Source organism: Tamandua tetradactyla, chromosome 9 (genome assembly GCF_023851605.1).
Source record: "Tamandua tetradactyla isolate mTamTet1 chromosome 9, mTamTet1.pri, whole genome shotgun sequence".
Classification (NCBI taxonomy): Eukaryota; Metazoa; Chordata; class Mammalia; order Pilosa; family Myrmecophagidae; genus Tamandua; species Tamandua tetradactyla.
Window position 1 is genome coordinate 65,642,415 of NC_135335.1, and position 20,926 is coordinate 65,663,340.

Below are 20,926 nucleotides of genomic sequence, written 5' to 3' on the forward strand. Positions count from 1 at the left end.
TAGGTTTATAATTTTTGCAAGGTAATCTATTCATTCTATAAACATTAATTGAACACTTGCTACATGCCAAGCTATGGGCTAAGCAGTGGGATTGAAGGACATTGCACAGTCAAGTGTTTGCCCTTCGGCTCGCTTGCACATGTGGCACATAGGATAGTTCCAGTTTCTCTGTCACTTTTAAAGCCTAAGGACTTGTTGATTTTGAAGAAAGCGCTGGTCTTCTCTGGATGGATCTGGGACTGTCTGATCTCTAAAGTCATTTCAAACTGGAATACTCTCTGTAGCAAGATACTACAATGCTATTGCCTAAATCATACAGTCTCTGGACTTCAACTGCCCATAGTCTGCAAAATTATACCTCCAGTCCCCTCCCAACAGCTTCATCTGGATGTCCAGGAGGCATCTCAAATTAACATGTCAAACTGAATTTCTGATCATCCTCTGACAAATCTGCTCCTCAGGAAACATAACTTGAACCTTCTGTTGCCCAGACCAAACATTTCAGTGTTATTCTGGAGTCCTCTCTTCCTTTTCACACCCTTCATTTAATCCATCAGCAAATCTTTCAAACTTTATCTTCAAAATATATCTAGCTTCCAACTACTTCTCACCTTCTCCCCCACGATGGAAGTCAGCAGTGTTTCCCCCCTGGACGACCGCGAGAGCAGCCTCCCAGTTAACCCCTCCACCTGGCACCTCCTACCGTCTATGGTCTATTCTCAGATCATCAGCCATAATCAACTTTTTAAAACATTAAATTACATGATATTCACTTCTCTGCCCAACACACTCAAATGGCTTCCCATCCCATCCAGTGCAAAAGTCCAAGTGTTAACAACTGATCCATGGGGCCCTATATTACTTGGGTCCTTATTTTGATCTTGTCTCTCATTCTTTTCCCTGCCTCGGTTCCAGCCACACTGGCCCTCTTGCTGTTCCTAGAGTCAGACATGCCCCACCTTTACTCAGTGTAGAGTGAATACTGTGCCCCCAGCTATCTGAAAGTTGGCCATTTGGTGATGCCCTCTCTGATCACCCATTTAAAATTTCAACCCTTAATTGTGTTTCCCCCTTGTATAGGTCACTATTTTACATATGTATTGGTTTATCTTCTGTTTCCACCCAAAGAATGTAAGGTCCTGATTTCCAATATCTACTTCCATTATAATATGTGGTCACTTCAGAGGGTGAATAAATTCAGCAACATCCTTTGAAGAGGCCAAACGCTATCATTCAGGATGAGAAGGGACCTGGGATGTGCCTCCTGATTCCTTCCCAGAGTGGGGAGGGACGAGGGATGAGGGACAAGTGACCAATAGTCAAGTGAGATCATTTAGGACCAACTCTTTCCAGGCGAAAGGAGCAGTTCAAGGGCAGAATCGAAATACTCAATGGAAACTAAGATCCATGCTTGGTGGGTGGTTGAATTTAAATGCAGGTGACATCTGCACATACGAGCACAGTTGTTCCATAATGAAACTCTAGGTTTTCCTAGAGAGCCTTGTCTGGAAAACACATAACCAGAGAAAGGATCTTGTGTGAATATTGGACAATGTGTAGGAAGCAGATCTTTTACATGGTGCTTGGCTGTTTTCCCACCATCCTTGGCACTGACTGACATACAATGTAAGGCCCAACTACCATAAAAGGGGGTGAAATATATGTAAGACTTCAAAACTCTTTGAATTTTTACCAAGTTCTTAATCAAAGGTCACATCTTCTAGGATTAATGCTTATCCAAGGGAGGAAAATTAGTTACCCATGGCATCAATATTAATATTCTGGGTTCATCATTTTCCTCCTTAGTTCCAGAAAGGACATGCATTTCCCAGGTTCAAGAGAAATATGGACCTTCGGTTGTCCCTCCTTTCCTCCCTCCCTCCCTCCCTCCTCCTTCCAACTTTCTCCTGCACTGTCGCTAGCACTAAGGAGTGGACCTGCTGCCATCTGCAACCCATCTTCTGGCTTCCACACACTGCGGATCCACTGCAAGAGGCCCTAGGGAGAAGGTGCTACAACTCATAGCCCCCTTGAGGCCATCCCCTCCTTCAAATGGACTTGACCTGAGAACCTACAGCTGTGCAGGGCTTCCCAAAAGAGGCACCCAAATGGAAGCCCCAGCAGATCCCATTTGGTTCAATTCCCCTTGGTGAGAGAAACTCAAGTCAGGTGTCTTGACAAAGGCCATTATGCTTGGTCACGGGAAAGCAATTATCTGCCAAAGAACTCTAGGCCAGGCCACGTGCTTTTTCAGCAGCTGAAAAATTTATGGTTTTTACCTGCCAGTAAAATTCTAAGGAAATATAAATTAGAAAGATGGCTCCAAAGACAGGCAGAAGAAGAGCTCTGGCTTCCCTGAATTTTCTTGGTGGGTGGTCAAGCTAAACCCTCACATAGTGCCTGAGGCTGAGAAGGGAGTGACATTGCAGGCCTGGGCTGAAGCTCAGAAATCTGCATTTTTAACGAGTGTCCCAGCTGATTCTGATGCTGGTGCCTCTCATCCTAAGTGTCACTGTGAGAAATACCCTGTAAGAAAATCACAGAGAATTCCCCTCCCCGCAGAAAGGACATGAGGGAAACTTTGGGGCTAGATGGTGTCACAGGGAGCTGGTTTACCCTCCCATCTGAAATAACCTCCCAAAAGAAATGCCAGACAAAACAGATGAAACGGTATTTAAGACTTTGGCATCTGGAAATAAAGGGCAGGGATTCTGGAGGGGTGAAAATCCATGTGGGCCCAGGGCAGCCTGGCTGCCTGCACTAAAGAGGGCTTATCCACTCCAGGAGCCCAGGGGACTGAGACAGAGCTGAGCAGCCCACGATGGGACCAAGGAGGCTGGGGTTTGCAAAATCCAGAGGCATGAGGTAGAATACATGAAGGAGTCTTGACTCAGAAGCAGGGAATAATTTGCCCTAAATGCCACTCTGGTCCTACCCAACAAATCTTAAGAGCAGACCCTGATAGGAGCAAACAGATTTCATATAATAGAATGTATAAATAATAACTGCATTATTTGTAGGGATAAAGAATGATGAGTGTTTTGATTTTTATAAACCAAATGATGAGTTTCATTTTTTATATAACCACATAGCTCAAACTGTCAAACTGGGATGTGAATTATTTTTATTGTTTTCTTTCAAATGACTCTTTTAAATGATTGTACCTTTTCTTTTTTCTTTTAAAAATTATACCTCCCTGGCCATTAGAGAAATGCAAATCAAAACCACAATGAGATATCATCTCACACCCACCAGAATGGCCATTATCAACAAAACAGAAAATGACAAGTGCTGGAGAGAATGCAAAGAAAGAGGCACACTTATCCACTGTTGGTGGGAATGTCAAAGGGTGCAACCACTGTGGAAGGCAGTTTGGCGGTTCCTCAAAAAGCTGAATATAGAATTGCCATACGACCCAGCAATTATCATTGCTAGGTATCTACTCAAAGGACTTAAGGGCAAAGACACAAACGGACATTTGCACACCAATGTTTATAGCAGCGTTATTTACAATTGCAAAGAGATGGAAACAGCCAAAATGTCCATCAACAGAAGAATGGCTAAACAAACTGTGGTATATACATACAATGGAATATTATGCAGCTTTAAGACAAGATAAACTTATGAAGCATGTAATAACATGGATGGACCTAGAGAACATTATGCTGAATGAGTCCAGCCAAAAACTAAAGGACAAATACTGTATGGTCCCACTGATGTGAATGGACATTCGAGAATAAACTTGGAATATGTCATTGGTAACAGAGTCCAGCAGGAGTTAGAAACAGGGTAAGATAATGGGTAATTGGAGCTGAAGGGATACAGACTGTGCAACAGGACTAGATACAAAAACTCAAAAATGGACAGCACAATAATACCTAAGTGTAAAGTAATCATGTTAAAACACTGAATGAAGCTGCATCTGAGCTATAGTTTTTTTTTTACTATTATTATTACTTTTATTTCTTTTCTCTATATTAACATTCTATATCTTTTTCTGTTGTGTTGCTAGTTCCTCTAAACCGATGCAAATGTACTAAGAAACGATGATCATGCATCTATGTGATGATGTTAAGAATTACTGATTACATATGTAGAATGGTATGATTTCTAAATGTTGGGTTAATTTCTTTTTTTTCCGTTAATTAATAAATAAAAAAAAATTATACCTAGGGCGGGTGATAGTGACACAGTGGCAGAGTTCTCGCCTGCCATGCTGGAGACCTGGGTTCAATTCCCGGTGCCTGCCCATACAAAAAAAAAAAATATATATATATATATATATATATATATATATATACACACATACACACACACACATAACTATCAAGAACGATTTTTCAATTGTATGTTAAAAGACAAATCATTTGTCTTGGTATGGTTTAATGGCTATACACATAGAACACCCGGTATATAGTTTCAGGGTGCAGCACACAGGATTCTCCATTAGGGGGTTCTATAAGATTAAGAAATGTGACACTGTAGCACTCTTCAAAAATAGATTGTAATTCTGTAAGCTAGAACACGCGCTGCAGCCTTTTTCATCTTTTTCACCAAAAGTGTCTTTGAGCACTAGAAAAAATAATGCTGAAGAAATATATGAATCTTGGCATGGAACAAAAAACCTCTTTCAGTATCATTTCACTTCTATTCATTTGAATAAATGTATACTAAGTGCAAGTTAACTGGCAGTCATTCTAGGTTCCAGGAATTAGAGCTGACTAAGGCACAACACCGAACCAATCACTGGAATTTTACAGGTGTCCCTAGAGTGATTCCAGACATAACACATACACACACACACATATATTCATTATACATGAAACTCACTGTTCTAGTCTGCTAGCTGCCGGAATGCAGTATGCCAAGAATAGAATGGCTTTTTAAAAGGGAAATTTAATAAGTTGCTAGTTTATAATTCTAAGGCCGAGAAAATGTCCCAATTAAAACAAATCTATAGAAATGTCCAATCAAAGGCATCCAGAGAAAGACACCTTGGTTCAAGAAGGCCAATGAAGTTCAAGGTTTCTCTCTCAAGTGTGAAGGCACATGGCAAACATGGGCAGGGTTTCTCTCTCATCTGGAAGGGCACATGGCGAACACAGCGTTCTCTCCTGGCTTCCTGTTTCATGAAGCTCCCCGGAAGGTGTTTTCCTTCTTCATCTCCAAAGGTCGCTGGCTTGTGGACTCTCTGCTTCTCATGGCTACGTCGTTCTCTGCTCTCTCGGAATCTCTCTCATTCTCCAAAATGTTTCCTCTTTTATAGGACTTCAGAAACTAATCAAGACCCACCCAAGTGGGTGAAGACATGTCATCACCTAATCTAGCTTAACAACCACTCTTGATTAAATCACACCTCCAGGGAGATGATCTAATTACAGATTCAAACACACAGTATTGAATAGGGATTATTCTGCCTTTATGAAATGAGATTTTGATTAAAACATGGCTTTTCTAGTACATACCTCCTTTCAAACCAGCACACTCACCTTTATAAAATGGCATTTATTGTACCTAGGATCTTTGAAATGAAGAATCTAAAATGAGGGTTGGCTATGTGAGGAGAACCTGCTAAATATGTTATTTTGAAATTTTTGTACATTTAAGGTACAGTCAATCTTTTTAGTAGATACTACTGTAACTAAAGAATTATTTTTAAAACTGAAAGATTTCTCAAAGCAAAAAAATATATTTTTTATAAATCAAATCAAATCCTTTCACATATTTCTTAAGCTTTAGATCTGAGAAGATAATAGTTCTGAGAAGAGATGAAGCAACCTGGAGTGGAAGGCGAAGGCGAAGGAGAAGGGATAAGTGTGTGTGTGGGGGGGGGGGGGGCAAGAAAGAGAATGAATGAATCCTAATGGTCTGGTTTAAGTTCTTAAGCCCTGTTAAGCCTGAAGGCAAATCCATCCATGGACATGCCCATTATTTGAGCCAATTCCTTTTTTTGCCCAATTGGGTTTCTGACAATTGCAACAGAAAGTACCGTGCTACATTTTTCAGTAGAAGCAACAACAACTAGTACAATGCATTTTAAATAGTCTATCTACTTCATGGTACAGATAACTACTTTTAAAAGTTAGGCAAATGTGGCAAAATGTCAAAAGCTGGTAAATCTGGGTATGTGGGAAGGGGGTATACTGAAGTTCTCTGTATTGTCTTTGTATTATTTTTGCCATTCTCCTGTAAGTTTGAAATTATTTCAAAATACAAAATTAAAATCATGGAATAATATTAGAGAGAGATTATGAGGACTTTTTAGGTGACAATGTCCACTAGAATGGGAAAGAAACAAGTAGGTTGTGTAATAATTCAAGTAAACAGAGTTGATTAATAATTCAAATCAAGGGGCTTATAGGCAGCCTCTCTTAGGAAATAAGGGTAGTTTTTGTAAAGGATGGTAGTGGAGGTAGTACAACATTTGCATGTAACGAACATGACTGAACTGCATACTAGAAAGTGGTTAAAAGGGGACATACCATGTTGTATACATGTTAACACAATAAAAATTTTTAAAAATTAAAATAGCTAACACCAGGGGCTAAGCACTGCTTTAAACTTACTATCTCATGCAATCCTTGATGCATGGATTGAGCAAAGTACAGCTTATTATTGCTGCTTACAGATGAGGGAACCAGGGCTCAAAGGCACAAGACCTAATATACTGTGGAATCGGGAGGCAACCCGCAGGAGTGGGCAGTGAGCTGAGGTACAGGAAGGGATGCTTGGAACTCGGGAGTCACTTCAAAGGTGGATGGAGGAGAGCATGAGAGCAGTAACAAGGGCAGGATTCCAGAATCCCTAAATACCAAGCTCTGTAAATAGAAACAGAAAGATCAGAAAAGCAGCTTTGGTTCCCCAGTGAAATGAAGGAACAAGGAGTTTAGTGTCCTTTTTCTCTTTTAGCTGTGTCTAAATCAGGACCCAAGGGGATTCCATAACTGGAGGGGTCTAACTCCTCACACCTAAAGCACGAAATGTGCCAATGATCATTCTCATCCTAATCACGGCTCCCATTTTCTGAACCTGCCCCGTGTGCCAGGCGCTGTGTTATTAAGCACTCTGCATGAACCCTCCCACCCACCTTGGTCCTTTCCACCTGCTTCTCCCCCTCCATCATTTCAGCACCCTGAAAAGAGAGGGCTGGCACTATCTCATTTTACCCAAGAGAAAAGTGAGGCTGAGAAGGGTCTGATATCAGGGACTCCCCTTGTTATTGTGGCATCTTGTGGTTTCTTTTGCATGGTTCTCACTTATAACGAAGTTATGACATTTGTAATATGTTTCTCCCTTAGACATTAAATCCCATGAAAGAAATCTTGGGTGCCTGGTTCTGTATTCAGCAGCTAGCTCACAGCCTGACTTCTATGAGGTATATAAAGACACTGGATGAACGGATGAATGGACGAGTGAATAAAAAAATGGACATTGAATGACGAAAAAAATTTTAAAAAATACTTAACAGTGGTTACTTAGTGGTCCCTTGTGTGATTTTTATTCACTCATCTTGAGTTTTTCTATACATTCCACATTAGCAATCATTAGCACACGTTCCTTTATTTTTATAAAAATATATAAAATAGATCAAAAGGTCTGTCAAAATTTTGGAAATCAACTTTCATGTAATCGGACTATTTCTTTCTTGCAAATGGGCAGTGAAACTACTTTCAGAGGTAGATAAATAGGAAGTATGCCTCAGATATTCCAAGAGTCTCTTGAACTGAAAAAATCAGTATTCCATGTGAAATTGAGAAAAAAAATTTTGTTTTTAAATTTTTGGAGGGCAGGCTTACTCCTGGAAAACATTCTCAGATATTGCGGGCTACAAACACACACATACACACACACACACACACACACACACACACAACTCTCTAGTCACTTTTTTGGATTTTTCACATCCCTTATTAGTAGGAATTCTTACCCAAGAATTCATTCTACAATAATCATTTTCAAAGGTATCTAAAAGAATTCTGTCATAATACCTGCATAGAGAATATTATCTCACACTATTTATGATTTTATGTTCATCCATAGGACGCAGAAATCAAAGCCAAACAACGGTTTTCAGCAAGTTAGTTTGGTCATCACCCCACTTTGACAAACAAACAAATAAGATTTGTTGTAACAGAATTTGTCACCTAGCAACCGTGACAGGCAGCTGCTTCAGCCATCACACCTATAAATATGTTTTGGCCTGGAGACCTTCAGCCCTTTCATTCCTAGCTCGTGACTAAAGGTCTCATGCTTTCTGTTGGTAGTGAACATCTGTTGATGCTAAATCCTGTCAAATTTTTCTTAGAAAGGTCAGTCAGTATCCAGTTACAGATTTGAACATTTCTGAGTGCAATGTGTTGGAATTTTTTTTTAATCCTGTGGCTACACAATATGTTTCCTTCCACGTGTGCATGGGTGTGTATGTGTGTTTATAGGAAGAGAAAAAAATACACGGATATATTTCTTTGAACAAACACTCACTAAATTAGAACCATGACAAAGCAAATAAGATGTGTCAGTTGGAGGATTAAATAAATAAACAGAAGATTAAGAAATTATACAGCACTCAATTTGAAACCTCAACTTTCACAGACAAATTAGCCACGTGAGCAGCTCTTTCTCCCAAGCCCGGGACCAGAAGGCGCCACCTGAGCCTGCTCTCTTTTTTTTTTTTGCCAATTGAAGTTGAGCCCTACCTCCCTCTGGGCTGTAAATCAACATCTTGCTTCCCTCCAAGTTGGTGTGCTATTTCTGGGCTCTCTTTTTTATACCAAACTTTTTACTAATCAGAGATCAGTCCCCCTTACTTTATGAAGTTGTCCCTTTCCCCCTTTCATGTGAAACCAAGCCCTGCTACTTCCCCAGCTGCATATATAAAGGCAATTATCGATCCTCCCAGACAATATGGGAGCCTGACACTAAACTGCCCCTTAACATTACTTTTTATGTTATTCCAGATTCAAGCTTCCACGAGAAGATGCCAGTTGGAAGTCATTTTTCAGTGTTTCCTTTTCATTAAAGTTTGAATAACCTGACTGTGACAAGCCCAAGCCACTGACGATTTAAATTCCACGACAAGCACCTACCTGAGGCAGGCAGGCAATTACACACCTTTTGGTTTGTGAATGCCAAGAGGTGCTTCAATCCCTATCCCTGAGGTGGGGGGGGGGGGAAATTTCTACTTTTTCCCTGAAAGACTGATAATATCAGATAGTACAGAAGCGTTCAAGGAAAACAGAAATTGTTATTGTGAAACAAGTGTGCTCATTTGGATATAAACCTTTCCTCACACTCTACTTGGGATCTACAATTTCAAAGGAAGCACAATCCATGATTCACTAGAGTTCTAGATGAAAGGAAATGTCCCCTCTCCAGCTTTTTTACCTTTGGCCTAGTTATATGAAACCTAAACTTCTGTGATGATACAAAAGAATTTCTTTCAGTGCAATAACATTTAACAACAATATATTTGCCTTTTGTTTGTTTGTTTGTTTTTTAACAAACCTTATCCATCTCACTGTGCCTGAACAAATATATATACAACAGTTCTTCCAAAGTGCTTTTATTATGAAGGCCAATTAAAATGAATTTTGTTTGGGGAAATTAGTGTCAGCTGGTGTAGGAGAGGGAAGGCAAATGTCTGACAAATCTCAAGTGCCCATGACTCACTGAGAGGAGGTTCAATTGAGATGCTGGATTAAACTCTAGGCCACACTCCCACCTTGATCCTTCATAAGTTCATCTCTTATTTACCTTCACATATAGGTTGACCATGGGATAACAAATCAATGACCCATATCAAAAAGATCAGGCCCTTATCAGTGCCCCCCAAATCACTCATTACAAGGTCTTAATTCGCGCTAAATTTGCCACTAGCCTCCCTCAAAAAAATAGTTTGAGACTAAGCAATAGTGTAAATATTGCATGGGTCAATGGTAAATTTGTACAATGCAATGTTTAACAACAAGCATGCAGAGAAGATGGGGAGGTATGGGGGTGGGGTGGGGTGGAGGGCACAAACAAGAGTCTGGAAATAATACCTGAGTGGTGAGTACATATGTGGGAGAGACAAGAGAAATGGTTATGGGTTCAGGAGTCCTTTGCCTAGGGTGGCTGTGCAGACATGGATTCTATGAAGTGGGGGCAAATTCCAAAATAAGTTATATCCCCTAGTGGTAGATTCTTTAGGGAAACAGAAATAGAAAAATTAATTAACGCAGCCAGTCTGCTTTAGAGTTTCTATCAGGAGGCATTTTCTCCCACTTTCTCATACACTTGGAATAGCAATAGCAAAAGAACTGGCTCTTCCATGTAAGGACAAGAATTATTTCTAATTACCACGATAATAATCACCGTGTAGTTTATAAATGGAGATTTCAATAGTTTCTGAAAACAGTTATTTTCTAAAGCACTCCAAGCCCTTCATTTGCATTCTCATTATTCATTTGCTTAGGAAACACTATTTTTAAAAATTGGTATCCTCTCGTGCAGTGTAACTCAGCGCAAATACATGAGGCTGGAATGATCTGGGCAGTGCCTTGTCATGCTGGTGAGAGATGCCTGTCCACCTCCTCCCTCCTTCTTCATTTTTATCTTCATGAACACTCATCTCTGTCCCAGGAGTTCTCTGCTTGCTTAAGTTAAGTGGTGTCAGGAGAATCAGATGGCGGCCAAGTGCGCTTTATGTAGAGAAGATGCCAAATCTGCATGTTGGAGATCATCTGCTTCCTGATATTCTAGTCAACACCATGTTGAGGAAGCCATTTTCACAACCCCAACATCATAGGAAGGCCATGTGTGTGCTTGCATAGCCACAGCTCTCGGGGACAATGGGATCACACCCAGGGTCCCTGCTCCTCTCACTCTAGGTCACTGTTTCCTGGACAGCTAAGCAGCACAAAAATTTCACATGTTTGTTATGCAAATTTATAATGACTGCCACCACTATCACAGCTTAGATGGTGTAAAAAGTTAGTGTAACTAACTTTTATCTTTAGTTACACTAACTACAGATAGTGTAACACTCCAAAGTAAAGCTCTGGAGTTAGACTCCCTGAGCGCAAATCCCAGCTCCACTCCTTCTCAGTAGTAACCCTGGGTAAATTACAGTTTCCTAATCTGCAAGTTAGTGAAAATAATCTATCTACTTCATAGGGTAGTGGTGAGGATTAAAAGAGTTCCTGCAGGCAAAGCACCTGGCACAAATGTTAGCTGTTAACAGGGCCTGGGGAAAAAAGTACATGGAATACATTTCTTAATATTTACATCTACATATATTTGAAGATGGCCTTCCTGTTGCAAAAATTCACAAACACAGGGAGAAGTGCATGATTTCATGTGTCTCCTATGGGCTGCATGACTATCCCTGGTTGGCTATTTGATGGGACTGTATTATTCAATTTTAAAGGTTCTTGTCCCACTCAATATGTGTTGCTAAATTATTTTGTCTGCATTCCTTCCTGACTTTTGTTCTGTTCGCAGACTTGCTAGGGCTTTGGTCATCCGTGCTTGTCTAAAACCCCTTCAGGATTTCTCAGTGATTCTTTGTCCTGGCTGGAGCCAGCCAAATTAAATTATCTTAAGTTATACAAACTGGTATAATGAACAGCCATCTATCTACTCTAAGTATAAGGATAAATGCATCAAGCTTTCTTTGATGAGTAGATTCTAGAAGCCAGGGTTCAGTTTTCTCCTTGCACTCTACAATCCGTGAAACAGACTCCATAAGATCCCCCAGTAAAGTAAAATAGTTCTTTCATCACCTCAATCATTGACTTTTGCTCTGAGAACCATCCAGAGCCAGAAGGACAGTATTGTAAAATTATATTTAACTAGGCCTAGATATTCCAAGGGTTGTCTCCACCCAATTAAGTAGATCAATCCAGTGTCACAAAAACATTTTATCCTGTCCTTCTTGGGAGCTCATAACCTTCAAGTAAAAGCCTTAAAGGTAATGAGTCTCCAGAGAGGGGACTACAGCCAAAATGGAATCGATGGAACCAGTTGGCCAACAGACAATTACCTATTAGTAATAAACAACATAAAGACTATTTAAAATGAATGTTCAATGGAAAAAATTGAGGGAGAAAGATGGATATATCCCTTAATCACTGTCTTGAAATATAGTCTTTGCTTTGAATTATATTTAGATCAGAACTGAGCCTACCATACAAATGCTTCCTTTTTTTTTCTAACTCATGTTACCACAATGCTTTTTTTAAATATTTTTTAGCATGTGCAGGCACCGGGAATCCAACCCAGTTCTCTGGCATGGCAGGTGAGAACGCAGTCTGCTGAGCCACTGTGGCCCACCTACCACAATGCATTTTTAAGAAATGGAAAATATAGGTCATCAAAATGACAGGTTTATAAAAGGTAATTGTTTTTAAGGACAGATTTGTATCATTGTTTCTCTTGCCATGAATGAGCCTTGGACATTATAATCGAATTATTCTTTAATAAAACTCCTGTTACAACATGGTTTGGATGATCCATCTAAATATCACAGCCAGAAGGAGGCTGAGAGTATATTTGGGTTCACTTAATTTTCACATTAAATTCTTATATAAAAGAGCCTCTGCATATATAGTCAGCGAGGCAGGAATGAATTAACTGTGAATTCATTGTTATAAAATATAAATATTGTTATAAATCAATACTTTTGACTCATCAGAGCAAATGAAATTAATTTTTTAATTATTTTAAACTGTGGTACAATATGCATGACATAAAAATAATTTTAACTATTTTAAATGAATAATTCTTTGACAATAAGTATATTGATAATACTCTGTCACATTCACCTCTATTTCCAGATTACTTTCATCATATCAAACCAAAACTCATATCATTTAGTAATAACTTCCCATTTACTCTTCCCCCTACCCCTGGGAGACACTATTCTGCTATATGTCTATTTCCATTATTTGAAGTATTTCAAATAAAAGAAATCATGCAATATTTGTCCTTCTGTGTCTGGCTTATTTCATTTAATATGATGTCTTCCAGGTTCATCTAAGTTGCAGCATGTACCAGAATTTCCCTTCTTGTCACATTCCCTTCTAATTTTCCATGGTATGTATATATCACATTTTGTTTATTCATTCATCTGCTGATGGGCAGTCCTTTTGGTTATTGTGAATAATGCTGCTATGGACATTAATGTAAAATATCTATCCAAGCCCCTGCTTTCGATTCCTCTCATAGGATATCCTCTCATTGGATATCCCATGAGAGGAATTTCTGGATCATACAGTAATTCTATGTTAACTTGCTAAGGAACTGCTTAACTATTATCCAAAGTGTCTGCAACATTTTACACTCCCACGAAAATGTACAAGAGTTCCTATTTCTCTGCATCCTTGCCAATACTTTCTATTTTCAGCTTTTTAAATAACAGCCATTCTAGTGGGTAGCAGTATCTGTTTGTAGTTTTAATTTGTGGGTTTCTAATGGTTAATGATATTGAACCTCTTTCATATACTTATTGGCCATTTGAATACCTTCTTTGGAGAAATGTCTATACACATCCTCACCCATTTTTTAATTGGGTTGTCTTTTGTTGATAAGTTGCAAGAGTTCTTTCTATATTCTGGATATTAAACTCTTATTAGATACATTGTTTCCAAATATTTTCTCCCTTTTTGTAGGTTGTCTTTATTCCATGGTTGTCTGAGAATATACTTTTTATGATTCTTGGTTGACAGATTTTTTTTTCATTAAGTACTTTATGCCATCCCACTTTCTGGCCTCCATGGTTTCTGACAGAATCTGCTGTTAATCTTATTGGGGATCCCTTGTATGTAACAAGTTGCTTCTCTTTTGCTGCTTTCAAAATCATCTTTGTCTTTGGATTTTGACTGCTTCACTATAATGTGTCTTGCTGTACATCCCTGAACATCTACCCTACTTGGAGCTTGTTGAGCTTCCTGGATGTATACATCCATGTCTTTCATCAGATTTGGGATGTGTTCAGCCATTCTTTTTTTTTTTTTTGCCTTTTCTTAAATGCTTAATCATTTATTGCCATGATAAATTGTTTTGGTCCAAAATAAAAGCTCTTTTCAGAACTGGATTAATAACTAATGAAATGTCTGTGCAAAATAAAGCTCAAGTAGTATGAAAAAAATGGATTCTTTCAAAATTAAAACCTTCTACTCTTTATAAGATACAACTGGAAGAACAAGCCATACAGTTTGGCAGAAAATATTTGTAAAATATCTGTTTGATAAAGAACTCATATTAAGAACACATAAAGCACTCTCAAAACCAGTAAGAAAACAAACCACCCAATTTTTGTTTAAAGAGCCATTATTTCTTCAAATACTTTTTCTGCACCATTCTCTCTTACTTGTCCTTCTGGGATTCCAATGATGTATATGTTGGCATGCTTTATGGTGTCCTACAAGTCCCTTAAGCTCTGTTCATTTTTTTCATTATTCTTTCTTTCTGTTCCTCACATTGCATGCTTTAAATTGTCTTTTCTTCAAGTTTGCTGATCCTGTCGTCTGCCTGTTCAAATCTGCTGCAGAATCTGAATAGTAAGTTTTAATTTCAATTATCATACTTTGTAGCTCCAAGATTTCTAATTGGTTCCTTTTTATAATTTACCTTAATTTTTTCAATCAAAATTGTCCTACTTCCTTTTAGTTCTTTTTTTTTTTTTTTTGATACATTTGTTCCTTTAGCTCACTGAGCATATTCAAGATGGTTGACTTAAAGTCTTTGACTAACAGTTTCAAAGTATGACCTTCCTCAAGAGTGGTTTCAGACAAATTCTATTTCCTATGAATGGACCATACTTGCCTATTTGTATGTTTTGAAATTTTTTGTTGAAAACTGAACATTCTGAGTATCATTTCCTTCTAACTCCAGAAATCTGGTTCTCCCACTCCTCTAAGTTGTTAGGTTTGTTGGTTTGTTTTTGTTCTTAATGACTAGAGCCACCAATTTGTGACTTTCCCAAACTATTTTTGATCCCAAATGGAGAATAGAAAGAAAAATAGAAAAAAATAAGCACTGCCTCTTTAAGATTCCTCTGCTGCTTTTGTCTGAGGGCAGGTGGGGAGCAGGTTTTGGATCAGTGGTCTCTTTCAGAGCTGGCCTCAATGATATGAAGTGGCTAATTTAAAGGACTAGATCCTTATAGCCCACTCTGGCACCAGGAATACAGGACTGTGGTGCACACTGCTGCCTGCCAAGCAGTTAGAGATGGTAGCCAATGTACAGAGGGTGAAATTCACCAATATTTGTGCAATTTACCAGCCTCTTCTCCAGCTCTTCCCCAGATGCTGCATAATGTTCCACTAGACTCCTTAGTTTCAATATATTTGATTCAAACAGTTCCTGTCATTCAATAGTTGTTTTGATGGATAGACTGATTCCTGAGCTTCCTCTCCACCATCTTCTCCCATAATCCTCTAAAATTAATGTTCTATAAAATTTTGCTAAGGAATTTGAGGTTATAATAATACACTGATTAGTAGTATAACTACCAGGAAAGTTGCCAGAAGGCTATGAGGAACTTGGGTTTCTTTGTCTTTAAGATAAGGAGTGGACTAGAATGGATGTTAATCTATTTTGGAACATGGCACACTTTAAAATATCTCAAGAAATCGGCAGGTCTGTGAACACTGGGTTGAATACTGCAGGATTAGATCACCAAGGGCACCTTCTGCTCAAGGATTTTGTAATCTGGAGGGTATGTATCCATTCACATGTGTACCTAAAAATCTAAGTTTAGGAAAACATTGAATACTCTAATCTCCTATTTCTATACAATAAGCAAATTTTACTTTCTTATATAAAGAATGGATTTCTAGATCAATTTTATCTTGACAGAAAAATATTTAAAGATGGCACTATTCCTTAAAAGCATACCTGATGATGTTGACAAGTATGCTGGTTTGAAACTGTTGTGTTACCCAGAAAAGCCATGTTCTTTAATCTTGATTCAATATTGCTGGATGGGATCTTTTGATTAACTTGTTTCCATGGCAATGTGACCTGCCCAACTGTAGGTGGGACCTTTTGATTGGTGGTTTTCATGGAGATGTGTCTCCACCCATCCAAGGTGCAGTCGCTTACTGGGGTCCTTTAAAAGGGAACCATTTCAGAAAAAGCATTAGACCTCACACAACCAGAGACCTTTGGAGATGAAGAAAGAAAACACCCCCAGGGAAGCTGTTTGAAACCAGAATTCAAAGACCCTAGCAGATGCCAGCCACATGCCTTCCTAGTTGACAGAGGTGTCCTAGACCCATCTGCCTTTCTTGAATTAAGGCAACCTTCCATGGATGCCTTAGTTTGGACATTTTTATAGCCTTATAACTGTAAACTTGCAACTTAATTCCCTTTATAAAATCCAATGCATTTCTGGTATATTGCATTCCAGCAGCACTTAACAAACTGAAACAACAGGGAAGAGAATCTTAAGACAGTGGCTGTCAGCAACACTTGGAGAACTAATTTCAAAGTGTCAGATCTCAGGCCAAAAGCAATTTCCAGTAAATAGGCTTCCTAGTGAGTTGAAAAAGGTCTAGTCTAATTCCATTTTCTGAAGCTGAAAGGATATTAAAAACATAGAATGTCAAACTAGGATTATGTTAACTCTTTGTGGTCCTGTTGTGGACAAATTTAAAGCCATATAAGCAATTTCTTCTTTCATTACAATGGATTGCTGTGAAATCCTAGGCTGGTTTTAGGAACCTTCTGAATTCACAGCCAGAAGATGCTCTGTGGACCCACCTTTGATAGGCTTGGTCAGCTTCACTTTGAGGGTGGCCTAGGTGCTGCAACTCTTCATTGATTAGGGTCATTCTCATCAGTCAGGAAAGTATAAAACTAGAAATTCATGTTTGGTAGTTACAAGGTAAAGGCAAATTTAACAAAAAATGGGTGCTGCTAAATGTCAGTGCTTAATCACCTAGTAGTAAGAAAGTCTTCCTTTATCAAATTTGCATCATGGGTTATAAAAGGGCTATCATGTCCTATTCTTATATATTGCAAACAATGGTCATTTTTAAGCTGCTTTTTCAGTATTAAATAATATACTCTTTCCCTTATATAGGACAGTATAGATTTATATTATCTATTAAGTCCATACCATTTTAACAAGATATTGATATTAATAATCTAAGGCAGGGGTATAACTTAAATATTGGATTGGGGACCAAAATAAGCATATATTAGTGATATTAGTTTAATCCTATAAATATTAGCATATATGAGTACTATGGGAAATATAAAAATATTTGATTTAGGGCTTGGAAAAAAGACTGGTGTTCTTGTATAAAACACACCTTATGTATCATCATGATTTCTTGTTCCATTTATTTAAAGATGAACAAGAAATTAGCAAGCTAAGTGGCATGAATAAAGGATCATCCTAAATTGTTATGTACTTCTCTGCCAATCTTTTTAAGTAGTTTTGCCCATACTTTTTTAAAGGCAATTTTTATTAGCAAATTGTTTTTCTTGGTTCTTTTCAATGCAGTCAGTCAACTTAGTTTTCATAGAGATGGGAACAACCATATGTATTAGGATATAAATTCACCTACTGTATTTGATGTCAAAATGACAGTGGCTTAACCAAGAAGGCAGTTCATTTCTCCCTCAGTCTAAGTGGGGCCTAAGTGGTCCAGAGACAATATAGATTTCTATAATGTGGTGATCCAGGCTCTTTCCATCATGCTGCTCAGACATTCTCAAGATGAGACTTCTACCCCATGATCCAAGACAGTAACTCCAGCTCCTGCTACCATAACCACTTTGCAGCCAGCAGGAAAGGGAGGAAAGGGAAGCAGAGAACATATCCTTTTCCCTTAAAGTCAAGGCCTGCAAACTGCACTCATCACTTCCCCTCGCTTCCCACAGGCCAGAACACAGCCACATGACCATGCCTAGATGCAGAGCTTCTAGGAAATGGAATCCATTTGCTGGTATGATCACCATCCAGCCGAAACTCAGGTTCCTACTACCAAACTAAGAAAGGGAAGATAGGTAGCTAGGAACAGCCATCAGAAACTGCCACTACAATGCTCTTTTTGTTGTGTTCCATCAGTTTGCATAATTCATAATTACACAATTACCATAGCAAGAATAGCAGACATAAATAGATGTGAGAGTAAACCGACTGCCTTGATCAGCACAACTCAAATGATGGCAGCAATTATATACCAGAGTAGGCGTCAGCAAACATAAAGGGACAAATAGTTATTTTGGGGGGCTTTGCTGGTGATATAGTCTCTTGTCAGACATCCTCACCTCTGCTGCTATGGCACTAAGACAGTCATAGATAGCATGTAAATGGATGATCATGGCTCCAATAAAACTAGATTTACAAAAGCAGATTACAGGCTAGACTTGGCCCCCAGATCACAGTTGGCTGGTGCCAACTGATTCAGGTCATAGGCTTCAGATGTGATTTTACAGAGTGGATGGAGGTTGTTGATTACAAAATTAACTGGAACCATTAAGAGAGCTTCCCGGACAATACTACCTCCCATGTGCCATGTGCTAGGAACTGCATTAGAAGCTTTATTTCTATTATCTCTAATCCTCACAACAATCTGACGATGTACATAAGACACCTCCCATTTTCTGCATGGCAAAGCAGACACAGCTGGGAAGTAGCAAGACCAGGATCAGAACCCAGGAATTTCCAGCCACAACCCTTGTTCTCTTCCAAATACAACTATGTTGTTCCACAGAGGCTGGATGAAAAATAGTCCTATGCTAATAATAATTAAAAAATAAACACACAAATAGATCCCTACAGTTTCTCATCAGTTTACTGGTAGAGCTGTCACATGCCAGGCTTGACTTGGAAAGTATTACAATGACAAAGGTTTCTGTCTGATCTTAAAATAGTCCTGCCCTAAAAGTTTATCCAGGTTTTAGCAAGGAGGCACCTAATCTTTAGACATTTTCCTAGGTACACTTGCCAAGGTCTCAAACTCCAGAGCATTGGTAACTAATGGGGTAAAAAGAAGCCAAGATGTCAATGATATCATTGAAAAATTTGCAGAGTTTCAAAGTTTACCTCAATAAACCAAAAAATTATTACAACCTTGTCCTCACTCCAGAACAGATATGTGCTTTGCTCACATAACAGCTCTACTCTCCCCACATGTGGCAGACCATGCTAATTCAGCACAGCACTCTTTTCAGAAACTTCCCGACAAGGCCTCACAATCCTTATCAGTTGGAACTCCAGGCACCATTTCCAGTTTATAGGTGTTGGCATGAGACAGTGAAGCCATTCTCCATCAAACCCTTAACACTTGCCTTAACAGAGCACAATAGTTTTCCAACCTCCCTTCTCTGTGCCCCAAAAAGAGATAGTCAGTTACTTTCTTTATGAGCAATGCCAGTGTTTGCTGAATATTAATTTTACTGAGCAAATCACATCTTGCTTCAGCAAACAAGTTGACTGATTTTAGGTTCATCATCTATCAATGTGCGTATTCATTTTATAATGAAATCTACCTTGACAAGCCTTCTGTAGTTCACCAAACATGCTTTGGCAAAGATGTTTTCAAAATATTTCAAAGTGGAAGAACTGTAACTGTATTTGAAATTCGTGTTTGGTTTAATTACTTTAATTTAAGGAAAGCTGTCTGCCACTAATGAAACATTAGTTTCCAGAAACATTTTAACTTCTTAGAAAAAGGAGCCACATTTAGTCATACATTTGCCATGTTGTTTGTAATTCCTGTAAAGTACGCAAAGCTGTAGAAACTACTGAACTCCAAGAAATGTAAACACATTTGTAAGCCCGCACCTTAAATCCAGAGATGGAGTTGACAAGTATAAATTTAAGATGTTCCACTGATAGATGGTTTTGTTCTCTTTTCAAAATAAAGAACTTGCTTATAATTCAACTAAGCTGTGTCACCGTGAAATGTCACCTCGTGAGTCACAGGGTAATCTCTGTGCCCAGCTGCTTCTGTTTTTGTTTACACAGCTAGCGAGGAGGCTTTGTGATGGTAATTACTAGGTGACACCCATCAGGAACCATTGTGCGTGGGTGTCAGCCCAATTCGGGGCTCACCAGTCCCCACCCCTGAAATGCTCGAGTATCAGAGACATAGCACCCCTTGATAAATCAGAGCCACCAGGGAAAGAGGGCATTTCGAGCTTCATTCCTTTCCTTCACCTCTTCTTCACATCCGCAGGCTTCCTTTCTAGGCAAAGAATCCGCAGTCTGGTGATTCCTCTGCAGACACCACTAAGAACCAGAGGGCACTCTTTAGCAACCCTCGGTGGCGGCGTTAGTGACTGATGGTCACTCCCAGAGGCAGGCCAGCTCTGCTAAAGGAGGCTGAGGCCCAGAAGAGCGTGTGGCCTGCCCTGGAGGACCCACCAGGGAGCCTCCCTTTAAGACAACCATTTCACCTGTTCTCCCTAAGGGGAGGATTCGTGTGTCAACTGGGGAACAGCTGGGACACTCCCTCTCCAGCTCTTTCCCAACTTCTGCCTTGGGATACCGTGGCCCAGGCGTCCGGTGGTGCATTGCCACATCTGGGTTTTGGCCCTCAGCTCTCTGTCAAGCTGGGATTCTCTGACTGGGTGAGAGAGGGCAGATCGCTGCTGTGAAGGTACGAGAGGAGCAAAGAGGGAGTCCAGAGAGATTGGACAAATGAGAGTAGGAGGGTGAACAAGGGAGTGTGAGGGAGAAACTAGAAAACTATAGCCAGGAGGGCACAAGGGTAGGAGTGTCTTGCCTAATTTCATCTCCCTCACGCCAGACACTGGATGAGGTGACATTACTCTGGCCGATGGGCCACAAGCCAGTATTCCCCCAGAGACTCATTTGTATATTCCCATTCCAAGTTCACTGGCAATTTCACAAGAACAGGTGAAAAAAAAAAAAAAGAGTCTTAACTCACTTCTGCCTGAAGACCTTTCTGCCTCTGATTGTCAC

The 20,926-nt window shown here is 39.4% G+C and overlaps 1 protein-coding gene and 1 long non-coding RNA gene across 5 annotated transcripts in view; one reads left to right on the forward strand and one right to left on the reverse strand.

Moving 5' to 3' along the window:
- The window catches only part of LOC143647180 (uncharacterized), a 30,965-nt gene extending 21,482 nt beyond the window's left edge, over window positions 1-9,483 (forward strand). The window contains exon 3 of the long non-coding RNA XR_013157899.1: window positions 8,958-9,483. This is a non-coding gene — a long non-coding RNA (uncharacterized LOC143647180). The remainder of the gene's footprint in view (window positions 1-8,957) is intronic.
- The window catches only part of RETREG1 (reticulophagy regulator 1), a 156,625-nt gene that overhangs the window by 13,686 nt on the left and 122,013 nt on the right, over window positions 1-20,926 (reverse strand). For 2 of the 4 annotated variants that reach the window (XM_077116880.1, XM_077116882.1), the window contains exon 4: window positions 4,170-4,244. The exons of the other annotated variants lie outside the window; for them this stretch is intronic. In XM_077116880.1, coding sequence (XP_076972995.1) covers window positions 4,170-4,244 — 75 coding nt within the window. The remainder of the gene's footprint in view (window positions 1-4,169; window positions 4,245-20,926) is intronic. 4 annotated transcript variants of the gene reach the window in all.